The sequence below is a fragment of the Leptodactylus fuscus genome, chromosome 3, assembly GCF_031893055.1.
Source record: "Leptodactylus fuscus isolate aLepFus1 chromosome 3, aLepFus1.hap2, whole genome shotgun sequence".
Lineage (NCBI taxonomy): Eukaryota > Metazoa > Chordata > Amphibia > Anura > Leptodactylidae > Leptodactylus > Leptodactylus fuscus.
Genome location: NC_134267.1, coordinates 15,859,066 through 15,885,306, shown reverse-complemented (window position 1 = coordinate 15,885,306; position 26,241 = coordinate 15,859,066). Strand labels below are relative to the sequence as shown.

The 26,241-nt window shown below is 41.9% G+C and overlaps 1 protein-coding gene across 4 annotated transcripts in view; it reads right to left on the bottom strand.

Annotated features, from left to right (window-relative positions):
- Positions 1-26,241, bottom strand: part of PROX1 (prospero homeobox 1) — a 66,236-nt gene that overhangs the window by 7,043 nt on the left and 32,952 nt on the right. For all 4 annotated transcript variants that reach the window (XM_075267122.1, XM_075267120.1, XM_075267119.1 and 1 more), the window contains exon 4: positions 13,702-13,896. In XM_075267122.1, coding sequence (XP_075123223.1) covers positions 13,702-13,896 — 195 coding nt within the window. The remainder of the gene's footprint in view (positions 1-13,701; positions 13,897-26,241) is intronic.

Sequence of the window (26,241 nt, the reverse complement as noted above, 5' to 3'; positions counted from 1 at the left end):
TATGGGAGTGATGGTGCACTGTACTCGGCATTCACCATCAGTCACAATTGTTATCTACTCCTCCATTTAACTCAGTGGACGTAGGTGCGCACGTGTCCTAGAGGTCAGAACCTCTCTATCCAGCAATCTGTGGATAGTGATGGCTGCTCTACATGAGAAAACCCTTTAAATACTTTGCTACTGTTTTGAATTTGATCAGTCTCTTTGGTCTGTAAAGCTCTGTTCACACTGTTATGCTTCCTGCCAAAAAAGTGGGAAGATTTTCTCGCATACAAGCTATAAAAAGTTGCAAGTGCATCTCATGTATTCTGCAAATATTTTTATAGCATGCATCAAAATATCTGGCCACTAGAGGCACTGTTTCTTTAAATCCTATGGCTAAGGCCCGCTTCATATCTGCATTCAGGCCATCCCCTTTACCCTCTCCACATGAAATATGCAGAGAAAAGAGTCCTGCAAGCAGCACCTTTCTGTCTGAATTTTCATGCAGAAAGCACATGGACCCCATTATAGTCTATGGGGTCTATGGGTTTCCTAAGTTAAACACTTTTTTATACAATTAGGTTTCCATTTGGGGGTCCCCAAGATATGAACTGGGCCTAACTGCTTGCATTGGATCAGCTTTTGCAGTGTGCAAGGTTCTGTTCACACTTGCATTTTATACTTTCCATCAGAGGATTCTGGTATTTTTTATTGAAAAGCCCGATGCTGTCTGAAAATTGGCGCCAGCTTAGCCGTCGAGGCTCTGCTATGGCCACATATATATATATATATATATATATATATATATATATATATCACTGACTTTGCACAGCAGGCTGTCTGTCGTCGCTACGTTCAATGATTTGGTGAAGAAACCCAAATATCAAAGGTTGAAAGGGAAAAAAATAAGATCAAATGATACCTGAGGAAATGAGACAAACAGTTCAAGCACTCCACCGAGGATTCATTCACCCTTCTGTGCACATGACTCTCTTGAGTAAACTCTGCTACCCCCGGCTGTTTGCCCTGTCAATATTGACTGAGGAGAAACCTTTCCTCCTAACAGACTGGTACATGTTGTCTTCTGATGGACTTGGAGAGGACCGGGGCGCTCGACTAAGAAGGGGAATTATTATTAGTATATTGCCACCATGGCTTGCTACCCTCTCCCCAATTAAGACACGTGCACTCCTGGCCGCTCCAAGCCTGCAGGTGTATATGGGGCTTTAGGTTTGGGACCAGGGAACCTTCAATATACAAAAACATAGTAAAAAACACTGAGTATGCAATATCTGATAGTAAGGGAAACAAGAAAGGACGGGCGGCTCCCCTAGGAATCCCTGATCATCTATGTAGACGTATTATCTTTACTTAGAAGGATTGTGACCACGTTTATATGTTTGTATACTCTGTCTGCTTTGTATATTCCTTTTTCTTAGATGGTTCCCCAGTGAGAAGCAGCTAAAGACTCTGACTGATCATTTCAGCAGCTGTTCAGTAGTCCTGCAGTGCCCCCACAGGTGAACTTGAACATTACATCATGTCCAGTTAAGTCAATGGGCTGTCAGTCAGTGGGGTGCGAGCCAAGATCAAATCTAGAGACAGATGCTGCTTGTGACTGTTCTCTATTCTGATCTATTATAGCTGAAGGTCCTGAAGGACTCTTATTACACTATAACAAGTGACCACCAGAGATGGACCAACAAAATTTGCTTTGGTGAATATTCGTAGGTTCAACAGTCTGTGCAGTTCTGTGGCACAAACCGGAAGTACTATTACCATACCTGGGATATCTTCAGACCCCAGAGTATAATAGCAGGAGGCCCAAGGGATGTGCGGGAACATAATAAATCCTCATACTCACCTCTCCTAGACTCCCTGGGGGTCCTCCAGCCTCCTAAATGACATCACGCACCTCAGGGGCCTATGATTGGGCCTCAGCAGTCACATGTGGAACAACATTTTCATGTGACTGATTCTGGTCCAGCCCAAAACTTTTAGAAAATTTGGATTGACTAGAACCATTTCAATCTGAACCAGTTTGCTCATCTCTGCTGCCGCCTATTCATAGCATGGGTGATAAATTTGGGATCGCTGGAGGGTCCTACCACTAGCTGTAAGAAGTGGGGTCTCATGTCCCCTGTTTGAATTGAGCAATGGTCACAGAATTCCCTAACAGGGGCATTGTTATGCGCGGGGCATTTAAAAACTTTTGCACTATTTTCCCCAAGGGGTTCAGAAAACCCATTATCATCTACCCTATTAGGGACGTCTGGGCTAACCGAGGGAATCCCCTGCTCACGATCTTTTGTTGACAGTGCTTACAAAGAGTGTCTCTCCCTCTGGAGGACCCATCCTGTATTACATAGACAATCCATTGATTAGACTGGACATTGTGTAATACCTGGACTAGCCTGTGGAGGCACTGCAGGGAATCTGAACACTTACCACCAGGTTTGCCCACCGATGGCAGCCAGTGGTTGGAGGCCACTTTGCGTTCTGATCTTTGTGACTGTTCTAACAAGCAAAGATGGTCCAAAGCAGAAAACCATTGTCATTTCCATATCCGTCTTATGACCAGACACCCTACTGACCTACACGTAACCCGTTGTGAATATAACACCTGGCCATGTTATACATTGAGACGACAATTCGCTACCACCCTAATGAATATGACTAACAAACACGACGGGTCACCCGAGTCCTGTTTATCGTACCCAGTAGCCTTCTTGGGACATTAAATCCACAAAAAATAACAAATCGATAGTGAGATTTCAGCTTCTAGATAAATCCTGGCCAGGCGGATAGTTTGTTCAACAGAACTGAGTTTTCTCATCCAGATAAAGTTGGTTTTCTAAAGGGGTCAACGTGTCGCAACCAAGGTTTGAAAGCTATGTGGCCTTGAAACGTTCTGCTAACATCCACTACAAAGCTGGGCAAACAAACTTTAACATGATAAGGGCCGTCCTGGAGAGTTTTCCTATATTTTTTTTCTTTTTGTGCTTCTGTGACAAACAAACAAAAAATCCCCACATGAGACAAAAATCAATACGAGTTCTCCTTGGACAAAGCCAAAAAAATAACCGTGTTGTTTAGCGAGGTTACGATGCTACGTGAAATGGTCGAAGCCGTGAAAAATTATTATATATTTTTTTCTCTTCTTTTTATACAGACTAGGGGTAAAACCCAGGCTAAAGGTCAATTTCGGTCAGCGTGATCCCACAGGGGTTAAGGAGTCACTTTTCTTCTCCCTATGTGACTCAGGAGATATGGGAGAGGGGGGCCCAGACATCTGCTCTTTAGAAATACAAGGAGATAAAAAAGCACAAGAAATGCAAAGATGAATAAATGAACAAGCATACACAAAAGAAGCTCAGATTTGGGCATTCTTGTCTGGCAAGAAGGCAGTCACTAAGGCTAATGAAGCATTGGTGATATGGGACGTATGCCAGCGTAACAAAGAAGATGTACATCAGTTCTGCAGATGTGCCAGAGACCCCCAGAGTAAAATAATGACATAATCACCATCAGTGTCACAGACCAGACTGTACACAAGGTGAAATGGGGGAAAATAAATACAAGTCTTTAACGTCCCTCATGCATATATACGCGCGGAGGAGAATCACAATTTCTCGTTTGCACCGGCCCTAGAAAACAACAAGGAGAGGCAGAGAATTGCCAGGATTTAATAATTTAATAATTCCTTCAAATACACGTTGTCATCTAGATTTCAGCATAGATTCTGTGACAAATCCCACAGGTGTGAACACAACCTAAAAGTGCTGTTTATTTTTTGCAGTTCTTGTTCAGCTAGGAACTTTAGCTCGGAAGCCAATTTATAAAAAGTCCAAAACTTTCACTGGGAAAAACTATAATGTCTCAAAAATACTTTAAGAATAAAAAAAGACAGGCCGGATAAGTTATTTTGCTATAAAAGAAATGAGAGAAAAAATGATTCACTGTGTACAGTAACAGTTTACTCCAAGTGTCACATGATAATATTTATAGCACTTAGTAAGTAACACAAAAAATAAATAAATAGGCAACATTAGGAAATAAAGTAAGAATCTGAGAAGGAACATAATTACATCTTGTTGATCTATCTATCTATCTATCTATCTATCTATCTATCTATCTATCTATCCATCTATCTATCTTCTATCTATCTATCTATCTATCTATCTATCTATCTATCTATCTATCTATCAATCAATTATCTATCTATCTATCTATCTATCTATCTTTCTGTCTGTCTATCTATCATCTATCTCTCTCCTATCTATCTATCTATCTATCTATCTATCTATCTATCTTCTATCTATCTCCTATCTATCTATCTATCTATCTATCTATCTATCTATCTATCTATCTATCTATCTATCTATCTCTTCTATCTATCTATCTATCTATCTATCTATCTATCTATCTCCTATCTATCTATCTATCTATCTATCTATCTATCTATCTATCTATCTATCTATCTATCTATCATCTCTATCTATCTATCTATCTATCTATCATCTCTATCTATCTATTATCTATCAATCTATCTCATCTATCTATCTATTTATCTATCTAATATCTATCTATCTATCTATCTATCTATCTATCTAATATCTATCTATCTAATATCTATCTATCTCCTATCTATCTATCTATCTATCTATCTATCTATCTATCTATCTATCTATCTATCTATCTAACTATCTATCTATCTATCTATCTATCTATCTATCTATCTATCTATCTATTATCTATCATATCTATCTATCTATCTATCTATCTATCTATCCATCTTCTTTCTATTTAAACATTTTCTATGTATATATCATCTCCATCTCTTTCCTCTCTATATGTCCGTCCTTCTATCCGCCTATGTACTTGTGGTCAGTATTCATGGCTCTTGGGCCTAGTCCAGCATTGTAAGTGCATTTGTTTGGATGGAATAGTTAATGTCTCGGTGATGGCTCCTTCTGGAAGATTTAAGCAGTGCCTGCAGGAAGCATTATTTTGTTGTGATGGAAATAAGCGGCGGGTCTGGAAAGTGCTAAAAGGCCCGCGTCACCTGACAGGGCGGCTTTGACTGAATACGTTAGGTGTTTGCATTGAGGCAGCTGCCTGTCTGTTCAGAAGTGACTTATGTCAGTTTGTAAAGTGAATGTCTGCTTGAGAAAGTGAACACACAATAGCAGCAACCCTGAAGAGAATCTGGAAACAAAACACTTGGCTTCGCCAGTGTCCCTTTTCATTGCTTCCAATTAAAGATTCATAAGAGCGGCGTTAATTTTTGATGAGACTTTTTTATGCATTACTGTATGAGCTGTGTCTACGTACGATACTATCTACAGTTTCTTCTTAAGTACAGACAACCTGTTGCATGAATGCTCGCCGTGTTTGCTGTTTAGCAGAGCAGAATACATTTTAGGCCTCCTCCGACAGCACCGGCGCTGACAATGATCCTGTTTTGTCAGGACGGAGACTCAGTCTTAAATGGGATATTCCTCATGATTTTCTCAAGCTGTCTGACAAGTTGAGGTCATGGGCTAAAGACTGACACCAGTGACTGGGAGGTCAAATTGCTAAGAGTATCAGTCAGAGAGCTGACAAGAACCTTGTCTTGTGTCTTTGGCAGAACTCGCTTACCAGATTCAACCTTGTGAACTGCGGGCGATCGCACACTGCTGGAAAGGAGCTTTTACTGCTCCTATATAGTAAACACTATATATATATATATATACAGTATATATATATAAATATATTGGCTGTGCAGGCCAATAGTGACTATGACCAATGTGCAACAGGAACATGTCAGCGGGTTCTTTGGGACTGAGACATTGTGTTTTTGGGGTAATAAAAAGTCCTTATTACTTTATATCTGGAGTGCTGACCTGTTACTGTTATATATATATATATATATATATATATATATATATATATATATATATATATATATATATATCTGTATGCACAAAGTTCACAACCTTTTAGAGCCTTTTCAGAAACATTTTTTGGGTCATGCAGCCACATGTTAGTTTATAAGTCTATAGAAACATACACAGGGTGAATTTTATTAAGCAAACAATGCAGGTTATAAAGGGTTAAAATTGCACCTTTTCAGCCATTTTTGACACTCATGTCAGTTTCTTAGCAGGTGTAGATGGTACCAAGCGGGGAGGGTCAGGGTCTTTACGGCCCGCTACGGTTATGACTTTGCCAGATAACGGGGCAAGTAATGGCTAAATATCTACTCTAGCGACTTGTTGGGGTAAGTTTCCATTTCGGCGAGCTGATCACACTAGATCCACCTCCGACCAAATTTTTTTTTAACATAGATGATGAGCCCCATATAGGGATCACAATATACTTTTTCCCTATCAGTCTGTCTTTGGAGAATGGGAGGAAATCCATGCAAACACGGGGAGAACATACAAACTCCTTGCAGATGAGGTTCCTGAAGGGATTTGAACCCAGGACCGCAGCGCAGCAAGGCTGCAGTGCTAACCTCTGAGCCACCATGTTGCCCCTCACCTGTGGCACATCTGACACCAGCAGAGGACAGATATAGCACATCGGTATTCATGAAGGTGCCCTGTAGTGTTTTGTCTGGTATTTTTCCTACAAGACTTTAAAATGGCAACAAAACGCCTTCAAATTGATGTCATTTAGTTTTCCAAGCATTGGTACACACTGAATGTATGTGTGTGTGTGTGTGTGTGTGTGTGTGTGTGTGAATGAGCCCTTAGGGAGACTTCGCATGTACCAGACTTTTCTACAGCACAAACAAATCCACCAAAAAATCTGACTGATTTACACGGAGATTTTTCTGCAGGTTTAGAGGTGGTTTGGCTGCAGATTTCGCTCTTGAACTTCAAAGAGTAAAATCCATGGCAAGTCTGCATAAAAATCTGCATTTAAGACTATTTGTCTGTCGCATACAAATTCGGCACATAGTAAAACTCCCCCCTTGCTCCCTTCCCCAACACATTGGATTTATTCGCAATCCGCATTTTCATTTCGCTAAAAAATTTTTTTTGCCAAAACTGTGATAGGATGAAGACAGATAAGTGTACGGTAAAGGATCACGGGCAAATGGTTTTTTTTTCATGCAGTAAATCTTAAACAACAGAATATGTAAAAAAAAAAAAATTCCTAATTTTATTATATAAAATGCAGCAAAACTGCACAGTGTGTACAGGGGTGAATACTTATTCATGAAGCTGGAGTCAGGTCATCAAGGCTACTAAAAGTTTGCTGTTAGGTGCAACACGGTGGCTCAGTGGTTAGCACTGCAGCCTTGCTGCACTAGAGCCCTGGGTTTGAATCCTGCCAGGAACAACATCTGCAAGGAGTTTCTATGTTGTCCCTGTGTTTGTGTGGATTTCTTCCCATTCTAAAAGTACATTGTGATCCCTATGTGGGGCTACAATCTACATTAAAAAAAAAAAGTTTGTTGTTAGCCCCTAACTTTTTGCGTTTTCTACTAACTATTGTATAAGTATTGAGGGTTTTTAATAAAAAAACATTAAATTGGCTTCGGAGCTGTCCAAAATGTCTCCGACATTGTCCAGGAGATCCCCAGCCTGCTACTATGTATAATATAGATAAGAATCAGACATGAGCCGATCCTATAGTACATGTGTATAATGCAATAATTTACATATATATAATGTATATACATTCACCAGGAACTTACTGAATCCTGTCATAGGAGATAGATGTTCTTTATATACATTACACAGTATTATCAAACAAATGGCAGAACCTTGTAGGCCAGCTTCTATACTTTCCAAAGATGTCTTTCTTGTTTGACTCTCTTTTTACGGAGGACCTGTCACCTCTCCTGAATTGTCTATTTTTAGTGAATATTTCTATTCTTCATGAAATATTAGATATATTGTCTTAGAACTCTGTGCGATGAGGTTTCTCTGCTATTTTCTTACGAAATGATGAAAAACTTGACACCCGGATGCTGCCATTCTCCTGGTCAAAGGAGTGTCCCTACATAGTCTGATATTGGCAGCACCGATTGGTCAGTGTGTGGCTGACATCCATCTCCCAGGGTAGGACCTGCTCTATAATCACTGGAACGGAGCATCAGTCCCCCTACCTGCACCCTCGGTTATGTGCATAAGGCCTCAGGTCGTGCAGGGACACAATCCCATGTGGTAACGCCCAATTGTCAATTTATTTATAGATCTCTAGGAGGAACGGTACAACCTAGAGCTCTAAGTAAAGATACCCCCGAGTTGTTATATAGAGATGAGCGAGTATTATTCGATCGAGTGCCTCCGCTCTGTAGTTCTTGGTGTGGAGGGGTGCCAGGGAAGGTGGGAGGAGCAGTAAAAATGTGATGCCCCTCCCACCTTCCCTTGCGCTTTTTTGCACCGGAGGTATTCGATCGAATATACTCGCTCATCTCTATTGTTATATAATAAGGAATATTTACTGAAACCAGATACGTCGGAAGGGGTGACATGTCACGCTAAATTATATTTTAGCTGTCAGGGGCAAAGAAACGCGCGACACCGAGTAACGTCTCCTCTTTGGCCTTTTTAGAAATAGAGAAACTGATTGATTTCCGTGCCGGACGCCCAATGAATGACGAGCAGCTGTTAGAACGAGTCTGTCCTGGGCCTATTGATAACCTTTTCTGTGTAATGAAGGAGATGTGAATGTCAGACAATAGACATCGCCGGCATGCACTGTCTTTGAACTTTCCTCATCTCTAAAGGACAATTAATTATAAGGGCCTTAAGGGTAGGTCACAGCAAGGGAAACGCGATGGCCGTCCCGAGCCTAGGCGGCCAGATAGCACAATGTATTAAATGCCTGTTGGCTAGCAGGGAAGCAGTGATGTTGCCGACGCATCCGATAGAGGTGGGAAGGCGGAAAAAAAAGAGGTTTGTTTTGTATGGGACTGTTATTGCATAATTGCATTGTAAATGTGAAATCATCCGTATACAAGACACAAGGCCGGAGCCTTTTTTTTTTCTCCTTTCCCCCTTTCTCCCCTTCTCTGTCTTTCCAAAAGATCCACAGGGTAGGTTACAGCCAGAAATGGCTTCTCTGTGGTGTATTAAAAAGGATGGTCTTTTCACCAAATCATTTCACAGATGCAAAACAGACCAACACAAAGAGTTTAGACTTTTCTCCTACATTAAATAGAGTAACTGATAAGGTCAGACATATGATACCTAAAGACATGAATCTGTGAACTCTTGAAGTCAAAGGACTGCTCTGTGCACAATCTTTCAAAGGAAAGAGATCACAGAGCTCCACTGAATCCCCTTTAAACTTTATGAAGCAGGAGGAGAGAAAGCTCTAAGTAGGGAAGCTTGACAGAAGAGCCTTGAACTATTTTCTGAAGGAAAGATGAGACCCTCCCTAGGCTGCCACAAAACATCTTTTTTTTCCAAAGCCTCTTCTGAACTTTGATATGTGCCAAGACACTGCTATTGAAAGCTGTATAATTATGTGCTATAGCCACTGTAGAAAATGCTTTGTTCATCCCAACAAAGAACAATAAGGAAAAGTAAAGCAACATTACACTGTATCTTTTTCTTTAAGGATGTCGGAGAAATGAAAAAAAGGTCACGGTATGGTAGAACTAATAGAGACATTGAGGAAGGAGGTTTAAAGTCGATCTCACAGGGGGGGGGGTTCGAATTGGAGCCAATGACAAGAGGGAGACACGGGGGTAATGACTGACGTTAAAACAAAGACGACGGACCTCTATGGCCGCTTCATTTCAGCCATCGGCGAACATCTAGGGTACAATGAGGAAGTGGCATGGAAAAAAAAAAAAAGACGCAATTATTGGACGGGAAAGCAATCTCGCCGACAAAGCGGTGACTCGGATGTGGGTTCTTTGTCTGACTCGAGAGTGCTACAGGTGATGTTACAAAGGAGTAATTTGAGGTTGATGGGGATATACTATCACTTTCTGGATGCCTGTGAGCAGAGGACGGCAGGGCAAAGTAAAGCTGACTTTTGGAGGACTTTTAGGAAACCATTAGGGAACTGCTTGAATAGACATTTCCTAATATAATGCTTTGTAAGAAGCTGGATAATACACTGCAGGAGTGTGGGAAATTCCAAGGGCCCACATGCTGAGTATCTGTCATGGCTTTTGAGGTGGCCATTCACCTTCCTTAGCCATTGAGAGCCTGCTGATCTCAGCCGAGTGTGCATGTATTCTGGATATGGAATGGAGAGTAACCTGCTGTTAGACACCTCTGGCATTGGCTTATTTCACTTGAGAACAAAAGGATAGAGCAAGGAAATGCAAAATGTCCGATCAGGTTAGAGCCAGGAGGTTCCCATACACGAGACAGTCCAACGCTCTTGCCAAAATCAGTCCTTTGTGTGGGGACATTTAGGGTAAGAATTTTCCTCCCATTCCGACCTGAGTCTGCCTCCTATTATAACCAATGGAAGGCAGAGACTGAAGAGATATTGCCGTGGATTCTGTGGCACTAGTGAAAGTCTCGGCAGAAAGCTGAAGCTCTGCTGCGGGGTAAAGAGGAATCTGAGACGGAATTCCTGTAGATCGGTGGATTCATCATGTTGGGGAATATTGCTGGGGTTACAGATTACATAACTCTGAATGAGAATTGCGACCTTATTCAGATGCCCCAAATTTCCGTACATACGAAAAAAAGCATTACTTCCCACCTATACAATTCTAATGCTTCCAGGTCCCCCCACTACTCTCTAGTTTCCAAGGCCTCTCGATACTCAGAACTAACCACTGGCTAGCCTTAGGTTCACATCTGCGTCAGATTCTCCAGGAGAGATTCCATTGCAGAGTTCGCTGAAAATCAACTGAGAAAAAGTCTGACACTTTCTTGTAAAAACGACGAAGATTCATCGGATCTCATTAACTGCTGGCTCATTGTCTGTATGTTCAGAGGTGTCCACAAGGACCGGTACAGGGCATTGATCCAGTTCCCCCACTATACAGAGAACGGCGCTGTCTGCTTCCTGCTCCATTCTCTATATATCGGTGGCTGACAACATCTCACCAGTGGGGCTCCCAGCTGTTGGATACCCTTTCATTGTGGACATTACTGGGGTTCCTAGCACCCAGACCAGTGGCTTAACTACTGGGGTAGTGGTTGCCGCAGGGCCCAGTGACAGCCGCTACGTTTTTTTCCATTTCTTAATAGGCCGTTACCGGTTGGAGTTACTCCAACCGGTAACGGGCCCTATTTACTTACCGATCCTGGCAGTGGCCTACTTTTGTGACTATCCCTGATGTCACATGACCAGGGCCTGCGTCTAGGGTCATGTGACGTCCCAGACTTCATTGTTACGCCACTGACCTAGACTTGTACTGATCTGATGTGTGACATGTTAGAAGAAGCTAAACTCTACAAGCTGTCAGTATCTCTACTTCTCCAACACTGTAATATAATTTGCGTTTCTTATGGCCAGATACTTAACATTTTATATGGGAGACATATATTCAATCTTAATTATTCCCCAGCGATTTCTGCATCTCTTCCCGTGGGTGTCAAAATGTAAATTTGAGCAAGGAGCATTTTTCTGAAATATTGGTCATCAACAAAAGATAATGCGAGCCATTGTATTCTTGTGCTGTAAGCACCTCTGGGCATTGGCCATAAGGCTACAGCTAAAAATGACAAGGCCAGAATCTTCTCCTGCATCTAATGTGACTTTGCTTTTAAGTGCCTGACGCAGGGCAAACTACAGGGACTGGCAAGTCAGCGGCGCAGTTTATGATGGGACAAGTTCACTGCTTAATCATCGCCAGTACTTAACCTATATCACAAGTGTAAGTGAAAGTCAAGTAGATTTGAAAAGCACGCCGGGGTACGAGAGCCATATAAGGGGCACGCTGGTGATTTCAGAGGAAACAACCTCATATCAGAGGTTTAATCACAGCCAAGGATCAGCAAAATGTGTCTGGAAGGAGCGGACGAGGCTAAATATGGCAAATGCTCTGTTTGCTAAAAAACTCACTGTATCCAATTTCATCGCTAGCTGACGAATTTTGTTCTTTCCAGCAGAAGGAAGGAGGAAGGTTAATGTCACATTCAGCCAGACTTCATCGGTTCTGGCGGAAACAGTTAACACGGGTATGAAAAACAGCGATAGGATGAAAAATAGACAGGGCGAGATTTACAGGTAGTGCTGTCCTAGTGTGCTATGTGACTGCGCCCTAAATAGTTACACCTATAAGTACATTTCTGTTACCTGGCACAATTCTTTCCATTATATTATGAAGAAACAATTGCATTTATGGAAGGCTATATTCACATTTGCGATCAATTTTGCATTGGCTTTAATGCATCTAAACTATCAAACAGGTAACTTTGCAAATCATTATCGTACGTATCCTAAATTGTACTTGCAGGTCCTATGAAGACAGAAATGTCTCCATGGTGACAGACCACAAACAAACCCTGTGTAGTCTGATTTTACAGTCATCTGTCCATAATTCTTGCGGACATACATATTGTAGGATAGGACTACATAGGTTTGCAGTCTGCAATCATGGGGGGCACACACAGGAGCGGTGTAAATATAACAGGACTTGGAACTGCTGGGACAACAAATGTCCCTGTCCAGCCACCGTGTATAACTCTGCCACGTGCACGAGTCCAAGGGGTGTCAAATAAAATAGTTTAATTGTAGATGTCCTTAAGCTAACATAGTATAAAATTTACTCTGCAAGTTTAGAATTGGGGGACTATTCACACAGGGCAGTAGAGAACAATGCAAAAGTGGTATGTTCTAAGATCTAAGATAAAACATTAATCTACAGAAATATAGGTCTGTTCACATTGCATGTGCAGTGAATGTTTGATGCAGGTACCAGGAATACGTTAGCGCATATGGATCCATATGTCCTCTATTTACTCAACATAGGCCAGCACACATTGCTGTATAGAAAAAGTACAGTCACCTACACTATTTTTTCCAGGGGCATACAGTCAAAAAAACTATCCAGCTATGGTTTTTTTTTTTTTGTTTGTTTTTTTATTCAGGGAAACCTATGGGCAACGTACAGTAAGTCACTGTATACCTATACTGTGCAAATGACTAAAGTATCCCTCGAAAACAGATATCTGGTAAATCATCCTGACATGACTTCGATGTATACTGCATTTTTTTTAAGTTTGACAAATTCAAATAATGTTTTGTTTTTTTTTGTAAAATTATTACATTATTAAATTTGTATAAATTATTTTATAAATATTTGGTATTAATATTTCATATTTGCATGATCTATTCTAGGACTCATAAAGAGGTTGCTGATCATCTACAGGCCCCAGTGACTGTGACTCCTCTTATTCCACTACATAGGACTGTTCTGGTGTCTGGGAATCCATACTGATGGCACAAAGGAAAGTCCTAGACTATCTAGAAACTGCTATGATCTGAATGTGACTACTGGTGAGGGCCCAGCATCATGTAGGAACTGAGGATCTTTCGTAGGACCTCCGATTTCTGTTACTCAGGAGTATTTTTCCATAAGTGTGTCCGGAAATGGATCAGTCTGTATCACTGTCTTTTAAAGGTGTCTATGTTAAGACATGGATAAGAGTTGCATTTGGTACTTGAGGGACGCAGCTTGTGTTTACACCATGAAAGATCACGTCATATAACAATCACTATAGAGGATTCTATGGAACGTCAACAGTAACCAAATACACTAAGATATAAAGTGTAACTGTAATGTGATGTGCATACCTCAAAGTCATTGGCTTTGTTGTAGTGCATGTTTAGGGCCCGGTATAGTTCACAGTCCCGTGTGATGGACAGCTCCTCGGTGCTGGTTACACCATCATTAATGGCTTGCCTGGCATACTTCTCCATTTGGATGTAGTAAAACTCCCGGAAGTTGCTGAACCACTTGATGAGCTGAGAGGTAATGCATCTATTAAACTGTAAAGAACAGATAAGAATAAGATATAAAAATCTACAATCTGACATAAGCCAATAAAATGACATGACATTATATATGCATACACAATGGAGGAATTTACTAGCCCATTTATGTTAGTTTTCTAGATGGCACCAAAGACGCGCCACATTGCTGGCGGAGACCAAGGTGGGCTGGGGCGGAGATGCAACAAATTTATTATAACTCACACCAGAAAGTTCGTATGAGTTATACCTAAAATCTATACCATTTCCTTAGGGTAAGACCACATGGACCAGCTGAAACTCTTTCCCTACCACCATGGTCAATAGTAGATTTTGAGGGTAATAACCTTATGTGCCCAATGGTCACCATGGTTGGCCAGGGCTTCAGCTCTGTACCCATTTGGATTGTGTGTTCTTAGAGGTAGCCATTTCCAATAAGGCATTTGCCTAATATACAAGAACCTGTTTCACCTCTATGATAACTTTCTATCTATCTATCTATCTATCTATCTATCTATCTATCTATCTATCTATCTATAAACACATGGACGAAACGAGAAGGAGCCCAGTAAATGGATGGCAGAGGCTAAAGTCAGTAAAACTTCTGGCTTCAGTCCGCTTGGGCTTAAGCTAACACAAGACTAATGGAAAACAATGCTCTACTATAACATTTATACGTGGGTATCCGTGACAAAGGCAAGCACATGTGGCATTGTTCGAGCTATTAATAAAGCTTAGATCCCTCTGAAGTCAAGTCAACTATAATAAGAGTGTCATGCAGCCCCCTCTGTTACTGGAGATAATACAAAGGTACAGCTGAGGCTTTGGAGAGCGTCGAAGGAGAAGCAAGGTTGGCTGCTCAGTCTTCTGCTCTAAAAAGGCAGTCATGTTTATCCTCTTCAGGTCTCTCGAGATACACTTTATATAGAAGGTAATCTCTAATGCACAATGAAAACATTTGGTAACACGAGCCTCTGCTACATCTGTGTGTTGGGATGGCACTGCTGGCACAGATAATAATCTCAATTGAACTTTAGTGGAATCTGTGCTAAGATGTCGTTTGTTGCCCTGTTTTCTCATGATGTCTTTCCCATAAACTTCGCTAAGTTATTAGCTTTCATTACATCAAGGATGGCAGGCTGTTAGAGAGGTTTTTTTTTTTTTTTTTTTAACACCGCTTGCAATACTTTGGGTCATTTTCACAGCTCGTCGTACAACTGATCTTCACTTGGTTAAAGATAATAGAAAAATACTGGAACTCCAAGGAAGCAAAAATAAAGGTTTTAGTGCTTTAGAGAGTCAATACGGTATTAAAGGGATTGTCTAACCATGATAACACTGGCTCTTATAGATCTGGCCCGTGTATTATATGGACAGCCATTTATTGGCATGGCCTTATGTAATGCCAAAGTTTCGCTGTAGTGGCCGCTCTTTGTAAAACAGCTACTGTGTGTATATATATATATATCTTGAAATACTCTGTGCTGCTGGAGATCACAGTCCCCATTTCTACTTTCCATCTTAATATTATAATGTCACACCCATTATTAACATGATTGGACAGGTGGGATCATCTGCACATTGTAACCTCATTTTAGTCAGGCTTGTAGTTCATTGTTAGCCATTAAATGGATAGTCCAATAGGATAAAGGTAGAAAATTAGTTATTGCTAGTAGGATCTGACAACTGGGACTCACACGGACCCTGAGAACCCTTCACAATGGTGTCTTGGCTATGTGGCTGAGCAAGGAATTACTGTGCAGGCCCATGCAAATGAATGGAGCTGGCTGCGGGACCCTGCACAGAGGGGTAGCAGAGAAGGCGACTATGCAGTGCCATGTTCTTTTCAGGGTAAGTTCACACGGGTTATTTTGGTCAGGCTGTATCCGCCTCAAAATCCTGACCAAAACAACAGCTCCCATTGAAATCAATGGGAGTCGGTCAGTTCTTTTTTCCGGGAGCCATTTGTTCCGGCTAATGGAAAAAAGAAGTGACATGCTCATTCTTTTAGGCGGATTCGCCTCGCGATTCAGCCTGAAGACACTCCCTCCTCCCGACTAGGCACATTCATTTGGGCCTAATCTGGAGCGGAGTGCGCAGCTGGATGCCGCTGCAGTGCACCATCATCCAGTCGCAATTACCCGTATTTTGGACCGGAACCTGAGGCGGCATCCGCCTCAGCTTCCGATCCAAAAGACCCCGTGTGAACTTACCCTCATTCACAGGATTGGTGGGAAGCCCAGACCTCAATTGATCATAGACCAATAGCATATCCCATGAACAAGCCATGACTTTATAAGGGTGCATTCACACTGAGTAAACGCTAGCTTATTTTGTAGAGTAAAATTACACTTGTAAATTTTGCTATCCCATTGACTTCAATGATATTTTTTTACATGTGTAAAAAATACGCCTGTAAAAATACGCTTGTAAAAATACGCCAGTAAAAATACGCCTGTAAAATGTCATTGAAGTCAATGGGATAGCAAAATTTACAAGTGTAATTTTACTCTACAAAATAAGCTAGCGTTTACTCAGTGTGAATGCACCCTTAGGGTGCATTCACACTGAGTAAACGCTAGCTTATTTTGTAGAGTAAAATTACACTTGTAAATTTTGCTATCCCATTGACTTCAATGATATTTTTTTACAAGTGTAAAAATACGCCTGTAAAAAATACGCCTGTAAAATGTCATTGAAGTCAATGGAATAGCAAAATTTACAAGTGTAATTTTACTCTACAAAATAAGCTAGCGTTTACTCAGTGTGAATGCACCCTTAGATAGGAATACCCCTTTATTAGTAAAAATCTGTAACCTCAGACGACGGCAGTACCCGTGCTTGTGTATATACGGTGTATATGTTTAATATGATAATGTGCACAATAATTCATCTCTCCTGTAATGTGACTTGTGAGCAGACGCCTTTATATCCCTATTTTGACCTTAAATACAGATGGTCTTAGAACGGCACAGACTCCCTTGTTATGGCAATACAGCTCCAACAATACGATGCTGCCGTATCAGAATCACATTTTGTTCCTACGATTATAAGGACGGTCCCATCTGGCATTTAGATTTCATAGGTATTGACTAGAAAGTAATATTGAAATATACTAGTTTAACAAATGTGGCGGATTCTTCCTACACACTGAAAATATACTGATAGCTAAAAATGGCTTCCAAGGGCGTCTATGAGTTGCCAACAGGATTATTTGTGCAAGCGCAGCTGTGATTGACAGCCATGCCCCCGAGGTAACATTCAGAATTGGAGGAAGCACTGATACTGACTGCTTAACCCTATAGACTCCGCGGTCAACAGTGACAACTGCAGGTTGATAAAGAGGGGGCGCTCTTCATGTCTGTCCACTGGTGACCCCATAATGCAATCAGCAGATGCCAGTGGGTTACTGTGACAACTGGAGTTTGGGGGTCCAAAGAAGTTTCCTTATCTGTCAATGGTATAAGCCTATTAAGCCATGACTCAGAAAATAATACATTTAGAACGACAAGTTCCTAGATGGACAAAACAAAATTAAGATTAAAAGGGCCAAGAACAGCGCTATATGCTATATAGTGGCTGTGCTTGGTATCATTTGAATGGGACTGATCTGCAGTATGGCCATGCAACCAATGGACGTGATGTGACTGGCCGGAGAAGAGGAAGCGGATCTCAGTATCACAGTGCCAACAACCTCATGAAGGCCTGGTTAATATCTGCATTTGAGTTTCGGGTCTACTTGGGGATCCCCCGAATGGAAACCTAATCTGTATAAAAAAGCGGTTACCTTCAGAAACCCGCAGAGCCCATAGACTATAATGGGGTACATGTGGTTTCCATACAAACAATGCATTTTTCATGTAAAGAAGGGAACGGAATCCCCAAATGCAGATGTGAACCAGGCCTAAGTCGAAAAATGTCAAAAGTCTAAAAAAAAATCGCCTTTGTGCATTAAAAATATTCTTTTGTTGAACGTTAAAATAGACCCAAGGGCAGAGATTTTAAAAAGTAAAAAAGTTTGGGTGCAACTCTTTAAACTCCAGTTACAGTACAAACTGCTACAACTTCTTCTTGCACCGCCCTCGCCACACCACCATTTTGGAAAAAGTAGTGTGGAGTACAGAAAACGGGTGTAAGTGTACAATATCTATAACTGCAGGCCCATGGCCCCGTGAAGGCCTCAATGAGACAAATAGAAAGATCATGTCATTTATTCCACTCAGCACAGAGAGTTAGAAGAAAAACTAGAAAAAAATTTGTGGACTTGATGTCTTTTTCCTACTCCAACTCAAAAACTTAAAATTAGAGATGAGCGAGAACTATTCGAAACACCCGTTTCGAATAGCACGCACCCATAGGAATAAATGGAAGCGGCCGGCACGCAGACTTTGCCGTAACCCCCTGCGTCCCGGCTGCATCCATTCATTCCTATGGGTGCGTGCTATTCTAAACGGGAGTTTCGAATAGTACTCGCTCATCTCTAATTAAAATGAATCAGATTGAATACAAAATGGTAACACTGAAAAATACAAAATCTCCTGCAAAAAACAAGCTACAGAGAAATAAAAAGGGAAGGTCTCTAAATCCCAAAACAGAGCAGTCCGAAAAAAGTTTCGTTTCCTTATTGGTGCGTTTTAATTTTCAATATAGATGGACTTTTTGCCTTTTTTAGTATAATATTGTTTGCATGTAATTAGTGGACTATGAATCATTATTTTCCATAACCCTGACAGGTTACAGTTTTAGGCCGGGGCCCCACAAGCCAGAAACGCTGCGATTTGCCCACGGCGGAAACATTGCGGTGTTTTACAGTACTTGCAAAGTCGATGTGATTCATTCAAATCCCATCCCTACGTCGCGGAAAAAAAATCGCAGCACGGACACACTACGATTAACAAAACCGTTACAGTTTTGAAAATTGCCGGATACCAATTATAACTACGGAAACCCTGGCGGCTTCCCCGTAGATATAATTGTAGCAGAAAGTCCGCGGAGGAAAACTCTGTGAACTTTTTGTTCAAAGTGCTGTGGGAAGAACCGTGATCCGGTTGTTCCCGCAGCGCTTTAGCGTGGCGTTTTTGGCTCGGGGGCCCTTAGCCTGAGGCCCTATGTTGCGGAAACAGCTTTTTTTTTTTTTTTTTGCAGATTTTGCTGCGTTTTTTTGAGCCAAAGCCAAGAATATCTACAAAAGGAATGGGAAATATAGAAGACGTTCTTATACTTCTACCTTGTCTTTAATCCACTCCTGGATTTGGCTCCAAAAAACGCAGCAAAATCTGCAACCAAAAAAAACCGTGTTTCCGCAGAACAGAACAGTCTCGCGGAAATCTCCAAACTTTGCTACCTTTCTAAACTTTTTCCTTAGCGCCACACGTTATAATAGGGCACATTCATACCCCTGTCACTGCAACTGTTGTAAGATATTCTTTAGGAGCGGGGTGACTTGAAGTTTAGCTTGAATTTCCCTTTAAACAACAGATGAGACCCTGGCTTGCCAAGCCAAAGCCAATAAAGCCATAGCTTTAAATCATGCAAGCTGATATGTAAACCCCCCTGCCTTTTGTCATCGCAAGCATTCACTTTCCCCTAAGCTCCAGGAAGACGTGTACATTAATCAAAAATCAACAAAGAACACTTATCCGACACCGCCATGAGGACATCCAGGCCTCCATCAAGATGACAGCTAAAGTGTGCATTGGGGCTGTAATTACTGCACAGAAAGTTGTTTCTATGTTAACAGAGATAATGAAGTGAATGAAAATTCGTGGCAGGGAATCTGAGGAAACAGAAGCAGGGAGACTGGTGTTTGTCCCAAAAGGCCATCTTGCATCATAATTGCCGTGCAGTTGCAAGGGTCCTTACAGATAATTGACCAGAAAATGATTAAGTCATCATCAAATCGCTTCTGCTTGCGAGAGTTCAAACATGTACTTAACCTATCCAAGAATTATATTTTCGCTGTGTGTGTCTGTTCAGTCTCTATTCAGCCTTGCGGGGAACCTGATTAAAAAGACAACTGAAGGACCCCGGTTATCTGATCTTCTGGTAGCCGATCTCAATAGGACTTAAATCCATTACGATTTGCTGAACTTGGAGTTCTTTCCATTTTATCTTGCGCAGTAAAATACACTGTCCAAAATTTCCAGACACTGAGATAAGGAAGACAGGGCCCCCGTGACGGCTTACTGTTCCTTTTTTTAATTCTTTTAAAAGAAGAAACAAAACATTACAAAATGATAGCGCTCTGCGCACTGGGGAATGAAAATTGCTTTGACATGGAGATTAGGCTCCGGTATTGTTATAAGACATTGTCTCACATGGGCTTGAGGACTGGAGAGAAGGAAAAAAAAAAAAAAAAGTTTTTTTTTTTCTTTCTGGAATGGCCATGAATGACCTAATGAGGGCGAGAAAAAGTGAGCACGCACGCCATCGTTTAGCAACAGGGCATGCGGGGAGATTTAGAGCTTTTTTTTTTTGTGTGTTGAATTGGGGAATGTCGGCGGAAAGAATGAACAAAAACAACAAGACGCCAAAAAACATGGAAGCAGGGGTGTCTAGAAAACTGAACAGCTGAGAGAGGAACGCCGGCCTCCTGGGTGAGGGTTCATTTACTCTTTATCCACGTACGTAGAAAGTTGTATGAGATTGTATTGACCTGAAAAGCCCCAATGGAACAGACAGAACTTCTAGAACTCTCGGATCTTCTCCGACAGGTGGGAAATGGGAACGGGAATGTGCAAATTGGAAGCAATCGGGCCTAGCCGGGTATGTGAGATTCACATGTGACGCTGAGATTTATGGAATGTACAAGGAGTAAACCAAGGTGCCCATACACAGCAGATGAACGTGGGACCAACCCACCATCTAAGGATAAGTTCACATGGGGTATTTTGGTCAGAATTTTGAGGCGGTATCCACCTCAAAATCCTGACCAAATAGACGGCTCTCATTGAAATCAATGGGAGCCGGTCAGTTCTTTTTTCTGGGAGCCGTTTGAGCGAGGTGCTCATTCTTTCAGGCGGATTCGTCTTGCGACATCTGAAGACACTCCCTCCTCCTGACTAGGCCCATTCATTTGGGCCTAATCCGGAGTGCACGACTGGATGCCAGTGCATTGCACCGACATCCAGTCGCAGCTACCTGTATTTTGGACCTCAGATTCCAGTCCAAAAAGACCCCGTGTGAACTTACCCTAAGGATATCAGGGTGTCCTGGCTCTTCACCAATGGCAGGAGAAGTTCAACATACCGATCCTTACATCTCAGATAGAATAACACACTGCCATAGGTTTATTTTTGTCTCCCTACTGAGAACACATGCATGCTCAGTCAAGCAAGGGGGGTTAAGAGGAATAGCTGTTGGCCAGATGGCTACTTCTATGACCACCTCAAGGTCCACTGAAATTCTCTCAAGAGATACCAGTAGGAAAACCTAGGAATAGGCTTTGATATGGACAACACAAAACACATAAAACTACATGTGCCTCAGCTGGCGGCTCCGGAGCCACATACGACTGTCGCCTACTACATGTGGCTATCGAGGTGTTGACAGCTGCAGATAATATTATATATTGCTGACACCAGGAACGCCAGGATTTTACTTCTACTTGACATCAGAGTCCTACCATATCACTTGATGCTAACTCTGTGGTATCTCTGGGGTAGACTATGGCGACCAAGGTTCATCAATGTCTTATAGTACAGATGTGACTGTTGTATAGAGTTCCCTTTTGTTTATGGGTCCTATCAGGTTATTAAAGGGCTTCTTCAGTGGAGAAACGTTTCCAATAAAGGGCTAAGAATTGATTAAAAAAATAAATACAAGAATCCCTACTCTTCTCCCCAATACCCGGACATCCGGTCTCTATTCCTGGAAGTATCACACAGCCAGTGACTTGTCTAAGGCAGGTTACCGCCGCTGCCAGTGACTGTCTGGGCAGCTATTTCCTGTATGTCGAGAGGGCGCAGGAAGTAGAGACATGTGGGAGGACCTTAGCGGTGTCAGAACAGGAGTAGAAGGGGATCAGTAAGTTAGATATTGCTTTATTTACTTTTACAATCCTTTCTGAGTCCTTAGTCAAAACTTTTTACCACCGAATAACCCCTTTAATAATAATAATAACCCCTTTAATAATAACCACAGCTCCTTTATAGAAGATAAATGAATGTTATATAGTTTTGCAGCAGTATAATGGATTGGTGGTGGGCACGCCGTTTGTGAAGCCTTTGTGAAGTCAATCTTGCACCCGTAGTCCAACCAAAAGATTACTTTTTAATAATTTCTATAGTAAATGATAAAACAATGGAACTTCTGCCGGAAGCTTCCTGACTGTACTTTCTGCACCAGCGTAACTAAGGGAACATTTTGCTTTTCATTTTGCTAATTGTTTGTCATTCTCTCTTTTGTCTTCCACAGAAAGAGGGGAAAGAAGGATCGATTGTTCTGAAAAGACAAGCGAAGACATCTGTAGTACGTTAATGCGCTAGTGTTAAAATGAATCACAATTAAAAAGAGCCTGTGTTTCTACTTGGAAGAATCGTTGCGGCTGATTAATGTTTCCCACGGGACGAGGCACCTTCGGTGTAAGGGAAACTTCCTAATTATTCCAAACAAATCTACAAGAGGATACAGTATGTGGTGGAAGGAAGATGGCAGCTCCCTGGGGTAAAGTACTAGAGTGTAGTATATATGTATATATTATGGAAGAAGATACAGTATGTGATGGAAGGAAGATGGCAGCTCTTTAATGTACCATAGTGCAGTATATCTATATGTATTATGCGTGCTGTGGATCAGTGGTTTCCAACCTGTAGCTGTCAAGTCATGTTGGGTGTGATGGTCTTGCACTGGACAATCAGAGGTTGAACTCTCCATAGGGATCTGACTCTTGAATACTGATTGAAGGGGCTGCAGCACTGCAGAACAGCTCTGTACATTGTACGGTAAGGGATAGCTGCAGTACACTTTACAACCACTACACAATGTATGGAGCTGTGCCTGTTCTAGGCCATGGCTAATTCAAAAAGTTGATCAGTGGGGGGTGTCGAAAGTCAGATCACCACTCACTCATTTGATGTAGTAAATAATGTAGGTAATAATGTAGGTAATTTACATATTGAACATATTACACATTGAAATCAATGGGAGGCTTTATAACCCAATGTGTAGCGCGCGTAAGCCAGCACCCATTGAAGTCAATGGGATCTGTTTTGAAGCGCCTCACTCTGACACGTGTTTATGTGTCTAAATGAGCGGCGCGTTACTACATGGGAACGGAGCCTAAAAGATGCCAAGAATGGCCACAATCCCTTCTTGGCTTTCCCTAAAAAAACTCAACAACAACAACAAAAAAAGCTGTGCTCCTAAAGGGGCCACACGGTGGCTCAGTGGTTAGCACTGCAGCGCTGGGGTCCTGGTGTTCAAATCCCACCAAGGGCACAAAACCATCTGCAAGGAGTTTGTATGTTCTCCCCGTGTTTGCAAGGAATTCCATACCATATTCCAAAGACATACTGATAGGGGAAAAATGTACATTGTGAGATCTATGTGGGGCTCACAACCTACATAAAAAAGCTGTGTTTCTGCAATGTGGGGCTTTAACTTTATACAGTAACTGATATCAAAGGAGTGTTCCTGTACTGCTTGGATGTGATGGGTCCTCCAGAGCAGGACAAGCTCTTTGTAGTCACTCTCCGCTCACTTGCTGAGCTGAACCTCGAATGTTTCTATCTCTTATGCATTGTAGATTGTAAGCTTATATGGTCAGGGCTCTTTTCCATTAGTTTACCCATGTTATGTAGGACTTACATGTTGCATTGACTTTACAAATCTTTTTATTTGCGTATTACCTGTAAATATTTTTACAGTGTACTGCACTATATAATAGCTGGTGTATAGCTGTCTACCTGCCTTGCCTGTCATGTGTCTATACTGTTTATAAAGTCTTGGAGACCACAGTAAGGTTATAAGCTGCAGTCTAACAATGCACCACCTAGGACGTCCCCCCGTTCTGGGCTAATATCTTCCTTATAGGAGACCAATATGAAAAGACAGAAAGACCCAGTAAGTGAAGCTCTAGTGTGACTTGTCTACAGATAACCTGCTCACTCCACCCGTTGTTCTGCACAGTTCGCAGCCTGTGTATAATTGAGAAGAGTAGAGAAAGTTTAAGAGACTGGGCAAGATGCTGAGCGATACAGGATAAAGGGATTCTTTATGCTTGACCCCTCGGTGCCTTTCTATCGGGATCTAATGAGGTCGGAGTGCGCTGTTCCCACTGGGGCACTGCTGAATGACTTGTCAAAATATGTACAAACAATCACTCTATGCAGTCTATACAAGCTAATAGAGGTAATAATTGATTTACAATACATCCAGATTACAGGCTGGATGGCTTACAATGGTAAGAAACATCAAATAAACCATTTAACACAGCGCACATCCTATCTCCAGTCAGTCTGCAACCTGCTGTAAAACTACAACCTCCAGAATACCCTGAGAGCCAGCATCAGTAAGGGCATGCTGGGAGTTGTAGTTGTGTAACCGCAGGAGACTACTGATCTGCTTGATAAACAAGCAAGATAGGACATATACCACAGATAAATGTACAACCCAATCACAATAGCAAGGTGCGGAGGTTCACCCATGGTCCATGTGCATGCTCTTTCTTGCACCAAATTTGCACCACACTCCTGATACTTCAGCCCGACATTGTCATTCATAGCTCCAGTTTTAATGGAATTCTACACTAGCTCCTAACTGGTGTAGATCTCCTTTCTGGCACAACGGAGTGCCCCTGATTTATGAACAGGCTGGACCACACGCGGTCTGTATAACTGGCATATGAAATGCCAGTCTTAACAATTCTTAACAAGTCTGTTTTTAACATTCATCAAATCTGATCTGTATATGACGTCCGCTAAAAACGGGCAAAAATAGGATATGTCCTAAAATGGACGGTCAGAACATCAGTCATGTGACTAGCTGAATCTAAATGAATTGATTGTAATGCAGCCATGTGACAACCATTAGGCCCCGTTCCCATGGAGTAACGCACCGCTCATTCTGACACGTAAACACGTGTCAGAGTCAGCGCTTCAAAACAGAATCCCATTGACTTCAGTGGGTGCCGTCTTACGCACGCTACACATTGAAATCAATGGGTTAAAAAGCCTCCTATTGATTTCAATGTGTAGTGCGCGTAAGACGGCACCCACTGAAGTCAATGGGATCTGTTTTGAAGCGCCTCGCTCCGACATGTGTTTACGTGTCAGAATGAGCGCCGCGTTACATCATGGGAACGGGCCCTTAAAAACAATGCTAACATCATTCATGTGAATAGAAATGCTGCGGAAAAATAAAAATCGCGGCGTTTTACAGTACTTGCAAAGTGGATGAGATTCATGCGAATCCCATCCCCACTTTGCGGAAAAAAATCGCAGCAATTTCCAAAACCGTTGCGGTTTTGAAAATTGCAGCATGTAAATTATATCTACGGAAACGCCGGCGGCTTTCCCATAGATAAAATTTTAACAGAAAGTCCGCGGAGGAAAACTCTGTGAACTTTCTGTTCAAAGCGCTGCAGGAAGAATCGCGATGCGTTCACGCCGCGGTTGCTCCCGTTGCGCTTTAGCGCGGCGTTTCCGGCCCATGGGGCTTTAGCCTAAAAGGACCATCAAAACATCAGTCATGGGTGAAACTCGGTTGTGTGAGTGCGGGGTTATAGTATATTCATATATAGTAAAAACTACCGTATATACTCGAGTATAAGCTGACCCGAATATAAGCCGAGGACCCTAATTTTACCACAAAAAACTGGGAAAACGTATTGACTCGAGTATAAGCGTGTGTGTGTGTGTGTGGGGGGGGAAGCAGCAGCTACTGGAAAATTTCACAAATTAAAATGGTTGGTGTTTTTGGGTGCAGTAGGTGCTGGGGAAGGGGAGGGGGTGTTTTGGTTGTCTGTCTGCCCCTTCCCTGAGCTTGAGGACTGAGTTTTTTTTCCCCCACTTGGAATTCAGCCTGGCTGAATATAGGGTATCTGCAGTGCTCCTATTAACCCCTTCCCGACGGAACAGGAGCACTGCAGATCCCCTATATTCAGTAGACACAGGGATACCTAATGTCCTAATGTGTATGTGTTTCACAGTAATTTTCTACTTTTGTATGTATTCTAGGGAAAGGAGGGGTTTAGAACATTTTTTTTTTGCACTATTTTATGGGAGATTCTATACATTAATATTGTGGCTGGTCATAGAACCCCCCCCCCCCCCTAAAAATATATATATATTTTTTTTTTTGCTGACTCGAGAATAAGCCGAGGGGGGCTTTTTCAGCACAAAAACTGGGCTGAAAAATTCGGCT